General features: G+C 45.7%; 1 protein-coding gene across 1 annotated transcript in view; it reads right to left on the bottom strand.

Annotated features, from left to right (window-relative positions):
- GGCX (gamma-glutamyl carboxylase) overlaps positions 1 to 15,467 on the bottom strand; it is a 41,502-nt gene that overhangs the window by 8,432 nt on the left and 17,603 nt on the right. The window contains exons 6-14 of the mRNA XM_077262857.1: positions 14,443 to 14,549; positions 11,475 to 11,638; positions 10,465 to 10,724; positions 7,357 to 7,488; positions 7,004 to 7,155; positions 6,751 to 6,920; positions 4,932 to 5,062; positions 3,757 to 3,904; positions 3,074 to 3,269 (exon numbers count right to left, since the gene is read on the bottom strand). Of these exons, the coding sequence (XP_077118972.1) occupies positions 3,074 to 3,269; positions 3,757 to 3,904; positions 4,932 to 5,062; positions 6,751 to 6,920; positions 7,004 to 7,155; positions 7,357 to 7,488; positions 10,465 to 10,724; positions 11,475 to 11,638; positions 14,443 to 14,549 (1,460 nt within the window). The remainder of the gene's footprint in view (positions 1 to 3,073; positions 3,270 to 3,756; positions 3,905 to 4,931; positions 5,063 to 6,750; positions 6,921 to 7,003; positions 7,156 to 7,356; positions 7,489 to 10,464; positions 10,725 to 11,474; positions 11,639 to 14,442; positions 14,550 to 15,467) is intronic.

The following is a 15,467-nucleotide window of genomic DNA, read 5'->3' as shown; positions in this document are numbered from 1 at the left end:
GGATACCTAAGCTACTGCAATGCCCTGCACATGGGGTCAGAGGCATAGCAAATCTGGAGAACTATACTACATGTCTAATTGGAGGTATTTACTAATATAATTCATATTATTACACCTACTACATATCGGGATAGGATTTTGGAGATGGGAATACCCCTTTACATAGACGAAAGTTACCCGAACCTGCCGGGATTGGCTGTCTAATGTGTATTGGACGCCTCCATAGCAGATGATGATGGGGTACGCACAAAAGGATTTTAGCGGCTGATCCTTTTGCTCTCTGCAGAGTGTAAAGCGCCCCCTATCAGTATGTACAAGTAATTACAGTTTATTAGACCATTAGATGTTAATGACCATTAGGCAGGGAGTTTTCTGACCTACTCTCAGCGGTTTCCCGTGTTTCGTATGGCTGATAACAGAGCACACTAGCCTGTAGGTAACAGCAGCATGCTGAGATCATCTAGCCTTTCAGAGGTCGTGTAGAGATCATCGATCCCCACCACTAGCCCATGAAAGCGTCCCTATACACATTAGGCTATGCTCACACATCCAGCAGTCATGGCTCTTTCTGGATCCTTTTTGGGAGAACAAAAAATAAATAAATAAAACCATTCATTAAAAAAAAATGCATTCATTTAAATGAGGACAGAAATGTCCAAAATGATCTTCCGTTTTACTGCAGTTTTTTTTAGGTGGATCGATAAACACAGTCTGTACAACTGCTCTGTAAAACAGGATCCATTTTTTAACATTGAATTCCATAGGAAAATGGATTATAACATCCACTAACAGAGACACCGCTAATACTGACGGGTCTGTTACATACGGAAAAAACGGCAACCAACGTCTAGATCAGATTTAGCTGCACTGGTAACGGATGACAACATGTGAACGGAGCCTTAAACAAAAATCGTCCAGACACGAGCGACTTTCTGCATTTTACCCAAGATGTCTGTATAACGGGAAACAACGAGGTCCTACGGAGCGAATCCACAAGGGTCTGACGTCTCAGAGCGGAAGCAACAGAATAGTGCTTTATTATTATGCTCACTTATATAGCGCCATTTATTCGGCAGCGCTTTACAGACGTCATCATCATCCCTGTCCCCATTAGGGCTCACAATCTAATTGTCCTATCAGTCTTTGGAGAGTGGGAAGAAACCGTCGAACCCGGAGGAAACCCACGCAAATACGTTTGTCAGCACAGACTGACTGTTCAAACCAGAGTCCCTTTAAAGAGGTTGTGTCATCACACTATGCTGGGATACGGCTTGTATACACCACCGATGTTGTGGCCCCTGCGCTCTGCTAGAACCCAGGAGCAGAGGCACAAGGCAATCAGCCATGCACGTTCGCCTCCTGCGCTTATTCCGAATAGTTCAGTTTTTGCGCTCGGACATTGGCGCTGTACCCTAGAGCGATGCCACCAATGTCTGATGTGGTCACCACCACTCTCTTGCTTTGTGTCTGCTGCCCGTCCACTACTGGGCGCGGTTTTACTACACCAGGAGTGACAGCAGACGTGAATTTGCAGTGGCATTAATAGGATTCTCCGCACACGCGCAGCTGAATGAGGACGCCTCCTGCTTCCCTTTTGTCCGATACTTTGTTAAGAAGCGTCCTGTCTGCTCGGTCAGCAGTGAGCACAGTTCTCCTCTATATTCTGTGGGTGGGAACCGGCCAGGAAAGACTAAACTACGTCCGATTCCCAGGCCCAGAGGAATGTTATTTACAGAGCCAGAACCGGCAGAGATAAGGGCGCGCTCCACGTCCGGTATTCACACCCCTCTACATACATCAGATTCAACGCAGGACTCTGAACAAGCCAGTGTTATCACCATTCTGCATTCTGGTGTTCTCTGTTATCAGCCACTCCGTACAGCTTTATTCCACACTGATATATGTGCCCAGTTAGGGTATATGAATGTCATACGGGGGTCCCCGGGGGCTCAGCGTCTGTGCAGAGTGGCACGATATCAAGAAGTGGTTCTCTCCCTGGTGGAGCGCTGCTCATCTGAATGGCCGCCATGTCATACATCTAGCAGCTGCAGGAAAAGAGGTATAAGAGAAACGGACAGAGGGAACTGTACAGGCAGCTCTCCTGTTAAAGCTTTGTCCAGGACTTTCATATTGATCATCAACTGTAACTGGTGGGGGTCCGACGACCCACAGCACCGCCAACAATCAGCAGCGGCTGGATGTCAGTGATGCACAGAAGATATGCCCCGGACCACCCCCTTAAAGAGTTTTATTTGAGGGCAAATTCCAAACCCAGTTTTTCCTGGGATGACACCAATGTGCTGTAGCTTTAGGCTGAGTTTACACTTGCAGATTTCTTCCCATAAGGAGCACCGATTGTAGGGCCTTTTACCCTGGTCCATGCACATTACATGGGGACTATAAATACTATTGTTAGGTCCTCTACTGTTCGCAGCACGTCCCCCCATGAGATCTGCTGCCAACAGCCACCTTTAGGCGCATAAACCCAACTATAAAATAGGGAGCCTAAGGCCAGATTCACATGTCAGCCCAGCAGCCGGACTTTACGGACCACCCTATGGTTGCAACTCGCAGCCAGACCCCGGGTCTCCTGATATGAGGTAGGCATAATGCCGGAAGGTTGGGGTCAGGAAACCCACGGTCACCAGGAACTGTCCGCTATAGATCGTGCCTGGACTTACACATTGTGTGTCGCGGTCTGGGTGTGGATTGTGATGCACAGACCGGCCACGGGTCTCCAAAGTCGTCAGCCTCACATCTATCTATCTGTCGAGTACTGGTCGGGAGGCCTGTCCTGTGGCCGGATCCGTGCGTCACGGTCTGTAACATACGGATGTGCGAGCCTAGCCTAAACCTGTGTTGGAAAGGTCAGACACAAACATACGGCATAATGGTAGCTCCTGATGTTTCCGCTAAACATTGGCTATTATGCCGTCAATGCCTTGGTGACGTGGCCGTCCAGGACCACGCTAATCAGAAGAAAATCCACAGGTGACAACCCCAGGCCTGGTACATGTCATTAGGGTTATTCTATACGGTGGGTGGGCCGAGTTCATGAAGCACGGACACTTACCTTCGTCGCAGGAGATAATACTTCTTATTGAAAAACCTCTGAAATCGCTCTGTCACTGTAGCGTTTCGCCTGCGTTCTGCCTCCTCTATCCGCCTCTGTCGGCGCAGGTAGGCAACCACCAGGGGATCTGACACATTGGGGTCTTCTACTTCTCCGGAGATGAGGGGCTGTAACTCGGGTGGCAGAGGAGAAGTTTCTAAGAAACAAAAACAGGACAGTAATGCTGCGGCCATGCTCAGAGGTGGCCGGCTGACCGTACAGGCACACTCCGCAGCATGCACATGGTCGTGATGCAGATTTTCGCCACAGATTATAACCTTGTACAGGATGAAGTCGCGGGGAATCATAATCCACATACCTGAATTTACCCTACCGGTCCGTGACGTTTATACAGACGGACCCCATCTCAGACTCCCACTGAGCCAATAGTAATATATCGTTCAGTGCGCATAGACTGACATTGTTCTCAGAAACACAAATCCAGTTTACACAGGACCATGTGCTGCCGAGAACGATTTTTTTTTTTGTGCCGCAAAAAAAAAAAAAAAAAAAAAGTACCATAGCTGATGAACGAGCGTTCTGCTTCTTCTTTGGTAGCCTGTATGATAATCAGGAGGTCCGCGGACGGCTCGCTCTCGATCAGCGCGCAGTGCACATGCACCGTAACATCCGCCATCACTCACCGCTGCCATTCTCCACCTTCTCCTTCAGCTCCTGCAGGCGGGTCAGGTTCTGTTCCAGGGTCACTGCTGTGGTATTCACATACAGGTACATGTAACATGAGGGTCCCGGGGACACGGTGAACACTTTGTGGTATTCCCCCGCTGGCAACTGGGATAAAAACAAAAATAAACAGAAATGGACAGAGGCACGTGGTATTGATGCTGCCGCTGGTGTTACAGTAGGGGCCGTTGGTAAATAATTTTGGGCAAAACCCCTGAAATATAGGCGTCCAAATTCTGCTTTTTTTTTTTTTTTAATCTATGCCAATTTCAGAAGAGAAGTGCACAGGCCAATAAATGCCTGAACGCATAAGAACGCACTTTCCTGATAATTGGCCAAAGGAAACATGGCAGTGATGTAGGCAGGAAATTTCTCAGGGTAAACAGGGGACGTGCTGCTGACAATATGCAAACCATATGAGAACTGAGTAATCGAGTGTCCCCATAATTTGCATCATCCTGTGCAAAAAAAAGCCTTTAAAACAAGGGGCAATAGGCTTGTTATGTGCAGATATCTTCACCATAAATGTGGATTCACCTTACAGGGAAGAGCAGCTCATATCTCGGCCTGTACAGTGTGCAGTGTCACGGTGTTTGCGGCTCGGCCTGTACAGTGTGCAGTGTCACGGTGCTCACTGCTCGGCCTGTACAGTGTGCAGTGTTACGGTGCTCGTGGCTCGGCCTGCTCAGAGCGCAGTGTCATGGAGCTCATGGCTCGGCCTGTACAGCGTGCAGTGTCACAGAGCTCATGGCTCGGTTTGCTCAGTGTGCACTGTCACAGTGCTCGTGGCTCGGCCTCCTCAGTGTGCAGTGTCACGGTGCTCGTGGCTCGGCCTCCTCAGTGTGCAGTGTCACGGTGCTCGTGGTTTGGCCTGCTCAGTGTGCAGTGTCACGGTGCTCGTGGTTTGGCCTGCTCAGTGTGCAGTGTCACAGTGCTCGTGGCTCGGCCTCCTCAGTGTGCAGTGTCACGGTGCTCGTGGCTCGGCCTCCTCAGTGTGCAGTGTCACGGTGCTCGTGGTTTGGCCTGCTCAGTGTGCAGTGTCACGGTGCTCGTGGTTTGGCCTGCTCAGTGTGCAGTGTCACGGGGCTCATGTCCCATAAAACCCTACAATCCAGGACACAGAATCCACACTCACCTGCATGCGGTCGCCCTCTCTCAGGGTGAAGTTCTTGGTGTCCTTCACAATCTCCACACTGACTTCTCCTTGCAGCACTTGTATACTGGTGTTACCCAGATCGTCACTCACAAAATTCTCCAAGTGAAGACCTATCATCCAGGGTAAAAAGAAATGATGAAAAAACACAGGGCAGTTAAACTACAGGGAAGAAAAATGAAAGTGGGGTAAAATGGTGGAAACAATGCAGTCTACCCTTTGTTTTTTGAGTTTTGCATTTAAGCAATTCATTGTGTGGTAGAAATGATCAGGGGATAGGATTCTTCACCTTTTCAGTGCCCCGACCTTTTCAAACAGCTAACCAGTGAGGCATAAATCAATCAATAGTAAACCTAATTATTACCCTTTTATCACCAAAGGCATCCCATGATGGTCAGATGAAAGTGGGAAGAGGATGTCAGTCCCATATCTGAAGAATGGAATGAAATACTAGAAACAACACCTATACTATCTTTATCGGAGTCCCAGATTTTCCTTATCCACAGGGTATATAAGACACCTAATATAGTGTATAAAATTGGGGCTTGGACTGAAGACTCGTGTCCGTGATGTGGCACGAATGGGGCCCATCTGATGCATATGTTATGGGAATGTGTTGATATAGGCCATTACTGGGACTGGGAGTGACCTCTCTGATTAAACTAGTACTCGGAATACACATACAACTTGATCCTAGGGTGTGCATACTGGGCCTTCTGGGGGTGGGGGTAGATTTAAGTTTCCCTCTGACCACCGCCATTCTGAGAATACTGTCAGGTTAGACATTGCACTGGTTAGACCGTAATCCCCCAACATTGGAGGAATTGAAAGCTAAAATTAATAATACCATACACCTGGAGAGAGGTACTTACATTAAAGGAACTCAATAAGAAAGTTTATAAATATATGGGAACGGTGGCTGGTCATCCCTGGGGGGGGCATCTGTGGACCTACTCACAATAACTGTACTACACCGGTTGGCTATTATGGCTTTTTAAATATTGTGTGTTGAGGACATACAGATACCAATTATTTTCTGTTCGTAAACATGTCGTTAGTGAACATACCACCAATACTAGTTTTTAGTATAATCCCTGTATTTAACGTGTCACCAGTCTTTGGGAAAATCTTCATTTGGACAAAATTGATAATTCTGTTTGGCATGAAATACCTTGGCAGGTATAGGACTATATAAACTTTAAGGGTGAAACTTGTTTATTGTGTTTGTACTATATTGTATAATGTATGTAATTGTTTATAAAATGAAATGAATCAATAAAAATGATCTGATTTAAAAAATAGTAAACCTAAACCGCGAATTGTTTTAGTAAAACCCCCAATTCTCCACTAAATAACAACGCTGTAGCTTTTATTGTAACTCCTCATTGTGCTATTCCTCCTGGAAATGTCTGCATAAAGTCACTATTGGGAAGTGTCCTTGGCCAAGGTCGGGCTGTGTGGGGAACAAGCCCTATCGATAAGGGAAATAGTAATGCCCAGTTGTCACTTTGTCCAGGAGGAATAACAGAGGAATGGAACAATTAGATGATGTTATGAGAAGGTGCTCCAGAATTATTTCATCAGGAATACAAGAATTTAGGACATCAATGCGAATCCATACAAGTTACTATAATTTAGCAATGTTGTTCCTGGGGATTGTCGTCTTGGGAGACCTCCATATGCAAGAATTATGGAGAAGAACTAAAAAAAAAAATGTAGTTTTACGATCAGATGCCCATATCATACCAGGACGCAATCTCCTGGATGGACGATAACAATGTGCCACTCTCTGCTACATTACCTGGGAAATCTGCAATGAAGACCACATCAGTCTGATTATCCAAACTGTCCTCCACCTCCTGGAATTTCGCTCTCCATGGTGAGAGATCTACCAACAAGGGCTGAACCCAGGGCGTTTTATGGAAGGGAGACCAGTCGGCTTTTACGATGTTCACTGTTGGGTCGTATAACCTGATAGAGAATACAGTCAAGGTGCATGTTCCCCGCGATCGAGCGGGACTGTCGTAGGACAGCAGAATACGCAATGCACATACCTCTGCTGGAAGCGGTCATTGATTGACACCCATACATCAAAGTAGATTTCTGGCTCAGAGATGTTATAAGCCCCCAGGAGGCCTTGTAGGCAGGTGGCATATTGCTTCAGCATGTCAGCGTGATCTTTCCAGCGCCGGGTCTGTGTGAAAACCTAAGAAAGGGAAGCTTATGCCTTATATGTTGAGAATTTTGACTCCGCCAAATGTCCATATGTTGGGAAACTGGCAAGGAAGGAGAAAGCACCGGACTAAAGCACCAGGAGATTAATCTTACCAATCAGTTTATATGATTCTAAGCCAATTTTCCCCAAAACATTTTAGATCTGGACAACTCCTTAAAATCTGACACTTACCCCTGGGTTCAGATATCCAACATCACCAGTGACCCCATCTCTGTAGGTAATTTTCACATGCTGGTGAGAGCGTGAATGCACCATCATATCCCAGGAGTAGCCATAAAGGCCATTCGTCCAGTTATTGTAGCCCTTCAGACAGAATGAAGACTTTGGTTAGGACGGAATCTCCATTTATCAAATCTCTTGAGATCACAGTTAGGCCTCAGTCAGATGTAAGTTTATTACTAGTGATGAGCAAACGTGCTGGGATAAGGTGTTATCTGAGCATGCTTGTGTGCTAACCCAGTGTCTTTGGCGTGTTCGAAAAATATGGTTGAGTCCCCGCGCCTGCATGTCTCATGGCTGTTTGACAACTACAACATGTGCAGGGATTACCTGTTTGTTATGTCATCCCTGCATGTGTTGCTGCTGTCGAACAGCCGCGAGACATGCAGCCGCGGGGACTCGACCATATTTATCGAGCACGACGAAGTCGCTCGGTGAACAGTGAAGAATGAACTAGCACACCCGTGCCATCTGTCAACAGAAGTATGTCCGTTTTTTAATATTTAAAAGGTTAAAAATGTTCTCAGACAAGAAAAACAGAGGCCACAATGATGGTAAAAACTGGCACAAATGGACCACAAAGGGATGAAAAATTGGAAGTGGCAAACTGATGAAAGACAATCCATTTTTCTTGTAAATGAAAAAAAAAAATAAAGTCAGAATAAAGCCTTGTGATTCTCCAATTATAAATCTAATACTTAGGCTAGGTTCACATTGCGTTAGTGGGTGATCGCTAACGGACAGCGTTGCACGGCGAAAATGTCGCAATTAACGCTGTGCAACGGGTCCGTTAGCGCACCCATTGACAGCAATGTAAATTTCGCCTGCAGCGCATCACTAGCGCGTGCCTTTTTCGGCTCGCGCTAGTGATGTGCCGTTCTTCTGTGACGCGCTTCGGACGCTGCTTGCAGCGTCCGCGGCGCGCCCGAGGTCCGTTCCCCGCTCTCGCAGATCGGGGATCTGCGAGAGCGGGGACGTTAACGCGACCCCTGAACGCGGCCCCTAAATAAACATTGCGTTAGCGCAATCCGCTAGCGCTAAACGGATTGCCCTAACGCAATGTGAACCTAGCCTTATGAAGGCTATGTTCACATGCAGCAGTAAAAAAACCCCACTGCATTCAAAACACATTTTGCAGTATTTTTGACTGCCTTTTTGTGCAGCGTTATTTGGGTGCGGATTATAGCATGTTTAAGAAAGTTAGTCCGATTCACCTTCCCATTGCTTTCTATGGGTGAAAAAAAATGCTGAAAGTGCTCAAATTAAAAAAAAACAAAAAAAACAACAATCAAGTGCATGAGATTTCTGAGAGCTCAGATTTTGCTGCTACTGTAAAATACAGCTTTAAATTTGCATAAAAAGCAGGAAAAGAACGGCTGCATGTGAACATAGCCTAAAAGAAAAGCTTTTCTTCCAGCTTTACAGAGTGCCGTTCCTCAAAGAAATTTGTGAACAAATTCATGCCAATACTTTTGTGCCCATCAATTTTTATTGTTACATGGGAATGTGCCCGTTACTGATGGTGATGAGAGGACACTTCTGACAAGTTGATTCCTTAAGTTCCCACCGCCACTAGAGTTCTAGTCCTCTTACTCTCTGAACTGACAATTTGCATATTTAATTTCCCAAAGGAGCATTGCAAGGCCTAAAAGTCTCCTCACCTTGGCATGTCACTCTCTGCCAGGAGAAACGTTACCCCTTGGATTCCTTTTGTAACTAAAAACCCTAACTTGATTTCCTTGGCTTATCTTTAGGAGGCAGCACCCCACCCACCTCATGAACAAATGTCCTGTTGTATTATCTGTTAGCTGTTGTGCTCATCTTATTAATTACGGTAATTTGTAAATAAGCCTGAAGAAGGAGTCCATGAGCCTGAAAGCTTACAAACATATATTTTTTCTGGCTAGCCAATAAAGGTATCACTCAGAATACATTTGTCATTTTGGGGCAATGATTTTTCTGGGTACCACAATATAATTTTTTTTCATTGTACATCATGAACAAATTAAGAAAGTGTGGGGTGTGAGGAACGGTATGTAGACACTGTCTGATCAGAGCTGGCGGGGTAGGAATGCACCCCCTTGATAATAGGGAATAATAATGCCTAGTTGTTAATTTATTCTTATATTTCCAGGAGGAATAACCAATGGAAGGGAACAGCAGACTTCTGCAAAAAAAACAAGCTCCAGAATGATGGTTTTCTGGAAGTAACTTCCGGAGTGGCGCCAGGTCCTCTTTGAGGAGAGTTTTCCCACTATAGTAAGCGATGACGTAGGATGCGCTATCCCTTCCTGATGGTTGGGGATAAGGCTGCCTTTCACCCACCACAATTGCAATGGTGCCCCCCATCTGCTGTGCAGGGCACTGCAACACCACTCCGCTCACTCACACCTGTATTGCGGTTCCCTGCCCTGTGGGGGTCTCAGAGGCCGGACCCCTAATGATAACCATAATATTGACAGGAAGACTCTTCCATGACCTACAGTAAAGGCCACCATACACATTAGACTTAAGTCGGCTGGATTTGCTGATAGCAACACGGCCTAACGTGTATGGGGCGCCGGCCGACAGGTGGTCGTGGGAGATGTCGATCGGATGTGATTGGCTTCGGACAATGTTCTCCCAAATATAAGCTGCCGGCCGGTGTCAGTCAGCAGCTTTCTTGTACACAAGCAGCACGGTGGCGCAGTGGTTAGCACAGCAGCCTTGCAGCGCTGGAGTCCTGGGTTCTAATCCCACCTTGGACAACATCTGCAAAGAGTTTGTATGTTCTCTCCGTGTTTGCGTGGGTTTCCTCCGGGCACTCCGGTTTCCTCCCACATTCCAAAGACATACTGATAGGGAATTTAGATTGTGAGCCCCATTGGGGACAGCGATGATAATGTGTGCAAACTGTAAAGCGCTGCGGAATATGTTAGCGCTATATAAAAATAAAAGATTATTATTATTATTATTATTACACAACACAGAAGCGCTCGGCCGACCGATTGCTCCTGTGTATGAGTCAGCAGAGATAGCTTCCGCCACCGGAGACACAGGAACACGTCTGCGAGCTCTCACCTGGGTAATAAAATGTGAGTAGGGCAGGAACAGCTGCTCGACTACGTAGATAACCGTAAAGATGGCTCCCAGCTTGTGTCGTAGTCCCGTAGAGGCCTTGCCCTTCTGTCCGGGGTACACACATTCTGAGTTCTTTTGTGGGGGCTGGGTGTGAGGAAGACCCCAGTGTAAACAGCGGGGAAACTTGGACACCAGCCGACGGGGCCAATCAGGATAACAGAACAGCGGGCTGGTGGCCAGCATAGTGTAGGAGAACATGCCTGGGAGAAGGACACAAGTCATTAGTTTTTTAAGAAACAAGATCATGTCAAATAATGGGCAGAAGTTCTAAAAGATGGAGGAGAGGGTAACAACAAGACCAACTGCTTAAAGGGAACATGGCAGGCCCCCCATGCCCTCCGAACCCCCAACATCTGTATGTTCCTTCCTAAATACCCACCCTAACAAGCCCTTGCGCCTGGATGACACACTAACAGGATTTTACAGTCCGTTTTTAATATGCAAATACCCCTTTGACTAGTCGATGAGGCGTTTGTTTCCCCAGACTAGTCGTCCCACTCAGCATGTTATCACACCCCTGTGCGGAGACTGGATGGTGCCCGCTGCATTTTCTATGCCCCCGGTGACTACTAATAGGGAGACCACCCAAGCTTAAAAACAGGAACTAAACTTTTATATTTTATTATAATAAACAAATCATGTGTGCAATAAGATTTCATTTTTTTTTTTGCACCATTTTTCTCTTTTACGGTCTTTGTGTCCATGTTCAATGCTGGCTGCTGAATGAGTTACCTAATAATCGGCCAGTGAACTGGTTCCAATAGGGAAGGTGTAACACTTAGATTTTTCCTGAGCTGCTGATATACGATCACAAAGTTCAGCTCAACTCTCATATGGTTAGGAAAAACAGATACAAACTCCCCATTGGAAAAAGCTCGCTGACGGATGCTCAGTTACCTCATTCAATAGCCAGCAATGTGGGGGAAACCAACATTTATCCCCCTTTGTACCTATGCTAAAAAGTTGAGAGTTCATGCAATGGAAGTAAGAGACGAAAAACATAGCGATGGGTCGTGTGACATCAAAGAAGAGAAGGTATCCAGCCGTCAGGTCGAGGATCAGTCCTCCCCAGTGCACAACGATCAGACTCGTCATCTCCTCCGACAGAAGGAGCCTGAAAGAACAACAGAACATAAGCGGTGACGTCGCAGACCTTCTGCTGCGGGCCATGGGCGCGGCGGATGGAGAAGGGGACTTTCATATATTAAAGGGGTTGTCCGCAACTGCACCTTCTACTTCCTTCCTGCACTGGCGCTGTGTCCTGTGACGTGACCGCTGCAGCCGGTGTGGTTACAGTGGATGTCCACTCTGACGGAATAGTGAAGGCTACAGCGGTCACGTGACACAACGGTGTGAGAGTGTCGGAGGACACAGCCCCCACATCAGAAAATCAGCGCCTGTCCGATAGGAAAGTATTGCATTAGTGGACAAACCCTTTAAAATGGGGTTATCACAAGTAAAAGGCAAGTAAATAGCACCATCTAGTGACAAACAAGTGCATGACAAGAAATGGTAAATAGAGTATTGTGTTCCTTGACTATCCCTTTCATGACCAGGCCTTAAGGGGCCTTAAAGGGGTTGACAGGTCTCAGAAGAAAGATCTGACTGCCAAATCGTAACAGCGTGTGATAGGCACAATGTCACAATTTCCAGGTGTTCCCCCATGAAGGTGAGCGGTCACGTGACCGTATGTATGTGACTTGCAGACTAGTCTCACCCGACTTCTCTCAATAGGAGAGAACAGTCTAGTCTGCATGTGACCACAACTATACGAATCGCACACATGCTATCACGTGATAAGACACCTCATGGGGGAACATCGTAAAGTAAGAGAGTGTGTGTGTGTGTGTGTGTGTGTGTGTGTGTGTGTGTGTGTGTGTGTGTGTGTGTGTGTGTGTGTGTGTGTGTGTGTTTTCTCTTTTATATAGTTGCTTATACACACACACACACAACAATAGAAAAAAAATGCAACTTGTTCCTTTTTTACATTTTTTTTACTATTCCTGTTTTAGCTTGAACAAAAAAAAGTTGAATGAATTATTCAGGTTACAATTTGTTTTGATACCTACTATTACTACCATGAAATTAAATATATTCAATGTAAAATAAAAAATCTAATAAATAATGTACTGAGAACAATTAAACATAAAAATGATCAATATAACTCAAAATGAATATCTCATGGAGGTCTGGATTTAGAATGATACTCAAAAGTGGAAAATCAAATTACAGACTGATCCAACTTCAGTGGAAATGCCTCATGACAAGGAAATGATGCTCAGTAGTGTGTGTGGCCTCCACGTGCCTGTAGGGTTATGGCTTGTTCACCATCATTGTTAGGAAAGGCCAGGTGATGAAAATTTCCCAGCTTTATAAAAACTCAGCCTCCCCTAATCTTGTGCCAAAAAACAGCAGCCATGGGTTATTCTAAGCAGCTGCCTAGCACTCTGAAAATGGTGGAGGCCCACAAAGCAGGAGAAGGCTATAAGAAGACGGCAAAGCGTTTTCAAGTTGCCCTTTCCTCAGTTCGAAATGTAATTAAGAAATGGCAGCTAACAGGAAGGCAGTTAACTGGAAGAATAAGCAACATTTCAGTGAGAGCTGCTTGTAGGATTGCTAGAGAGGCAAATCAGAACCCCCGCTTGCCGGCAAAAGACCTACAGAAAGATTCAGCAGACTCTGGAGTTGTGGTACATTGTTCTAGTGTTCAGAGACACCTACACAAATATGACCTTCATGGAAGAGTCATCAGAAGAAAACCTCTCCTGCGTCCTCACCATAAAATTCAGTGTCAGAAGTATGCAAAAAAAAAAAACCCTTCCAAACAAGCCTGATGCATTTTGGAAACAAGTACTGTGGACCGATGAGGTGAAAATAGAACTCTTTGGCCACAATGATCAGAGGTACGTGTGGAGAAAAAAGGGAACAGAATTTCAGGAAAAGAACATCTGGCAAACCATTAAGCATGAGGTTGGATCAATCATGCTTTGGGGTTGTGTTGCAGCCAATGGCACAGGGAACATTTCACAAGTAGAGGGAAGAATGGATTCAATGAAATTTAAACAAATTCTTGATGCAAACATAAGACCATCTGTAAAGAAGTTGAAAGGAGGATGGCTTCTACAAATGGATAATGATCCTAAACACAAAATCCACAATACGACCTCAAAAAGGCACAAACTGAAGGTTTTACAATAGCCCTCACAGCCCCCTGACTTGAAAATCTGTGGTTAGACCTCAAAATAGCAGTGCATGCAAGACGACCCAGGAATCTCACAGAGCCGGAAGAATTATCCAAGGAAGAATGGATAAAAATCCCTTAAACAAGAATTCAAAAACACTTAGTTGGCCCCAGTTACAGGGGAAAACGGTGCACTACAGTCTAGTCACCCTAGTCACTGGCAGAGCTGATCTGGTTCTGCCGGGATCCGGCAGATTTGCCATGTTGGGCAGACACCTGGCGATCATGCGGTCACCTATGCTGCTATTCAGTACACATTGAGCGCTATGGTGCCAGCAAATGAGAAGACAGATGTGGTAATAAACAGATTCTGTCTTCTCAAGGTCCTCGACTTAGTCTGATCACCGGAGACCCAACCTGCTCCTTCTAGATTGCTGGAGCAGAAGCTTTAATCTCGTGACGTTATTTTGCAAGACCCAACAACTAAGTGGCGGAAATTTAACAGCAGCCAGGAATTGTAGACACTATATACATGACTATATGATGAGGTCAGATTCAAAACTCCGCGTTTTGCATACGGACAGTGATGCACGGACCGGAAGCAGGTCTCCTGACCCGAACTTGACAACTTATAGGCATATAGGAGGTGGTGGATCTCAGGTCAGGAGACCGGTGGCCAGTCCATACATAAGACGCGGAGGTGTGAATCCAGCCATAGTCAAACAGCATATCCTTACTTGAATGGATCAAACAGCCAATGGCGAGACAGCGAGCCCATGGAGTACCCCTCCACCCAGTCCGCGTCCAGCTTCTTGATACCAGCGATGAAATACACAATGAAGATCTGGGAGATTGATGACAAGTCTGAATGTTAGATGATTAGCATTTGATTATTTTTCATCATGTTCTGGTTACTGGTCGTTAAAGGAGTACGCACTACAAGATATCGGACGGAAATCTTCATAGAGAAGGTCCTTCCCTCCAGGTCAGGCGTCCCGTGGGAGACCGTTGTCTCTCTCAGAGCCATTCTGCATAGTATTTAAATCACCTACGACTAACATATACCTGCAGGTTTAATCGGTGGGGCTAAAGGTTCTGCCATTTAAGATGATTTTTTTTTCTCCTCTAATCAATCGTTGGGTGTCTTAGCACCTGAGCCCCCACCAATTAAAACTTCTGACATGTCTCTATAAGCAGACAAAAGGTTGGTTGTTTGTTAGGTTTTTTTAATAAGATGCCGTTTAACTTTAAATTTCTATTTTCCCTGTACCTGGTACCCCGGCCAGCCCCCTTCTAACAAGAACTTAAAGGAGCCGTCTCAACATGACAAATGGTAAAAATTGCAAAGTGTCTGTAAAAGCAAGCAGCTTCTCATTGAGTTGTCCCATTGGCAAAACAAAAATATTCCTCCATTATTAAGAGGGATTTGTTTTTAAAATTCTACAGTTTACTGCTCTTTGCCTACGTTAGCGGCCACCTCTGCAGTCTATCAGTGGTGGCCGGTTTCCTAGGGAAGGAGTGCAGCACTGCAGCTGGTTGGATCCATACATCGTCTGCCTCCACAGGGTTTTTATATCAAAACAGAATAAAGTTGATTGTCCTTCATAAACTTCACAGCTCCAAAACAAAAACACTCCTTTCTTCAGCTCATAGGAATAACAAAGTCCTTTCTTCAGCACAAAAAAAACACAGTCCTTTTCTCTGGGTAACGCACAATTAATCAAACAGTCTCCCAAACTTGGTGTTACACGAGCCTCTTGTC

The sequence above is a fragment of the Ranitomeya variabilis genome, chromosome 5 (assembly GCF_051348905.1).
Source record: "Ranitomeya variabilis isolate aRanVar5 chromosome 5, aRanVar5.hap1, whole genome shotgun sequence".
NCBI classification, from domain to species: domain Eukaryota; kingdom Metazoa; phylum Chordata; class Amphibia; order Anura; family Dendrobatidae; genus Ranitomeya; species Ranitomeya variabilis.
Note: the sequence above shows the minus strand (reverse complement) of the source record. Positions and strands in the feature narration are given on the sequence as shown.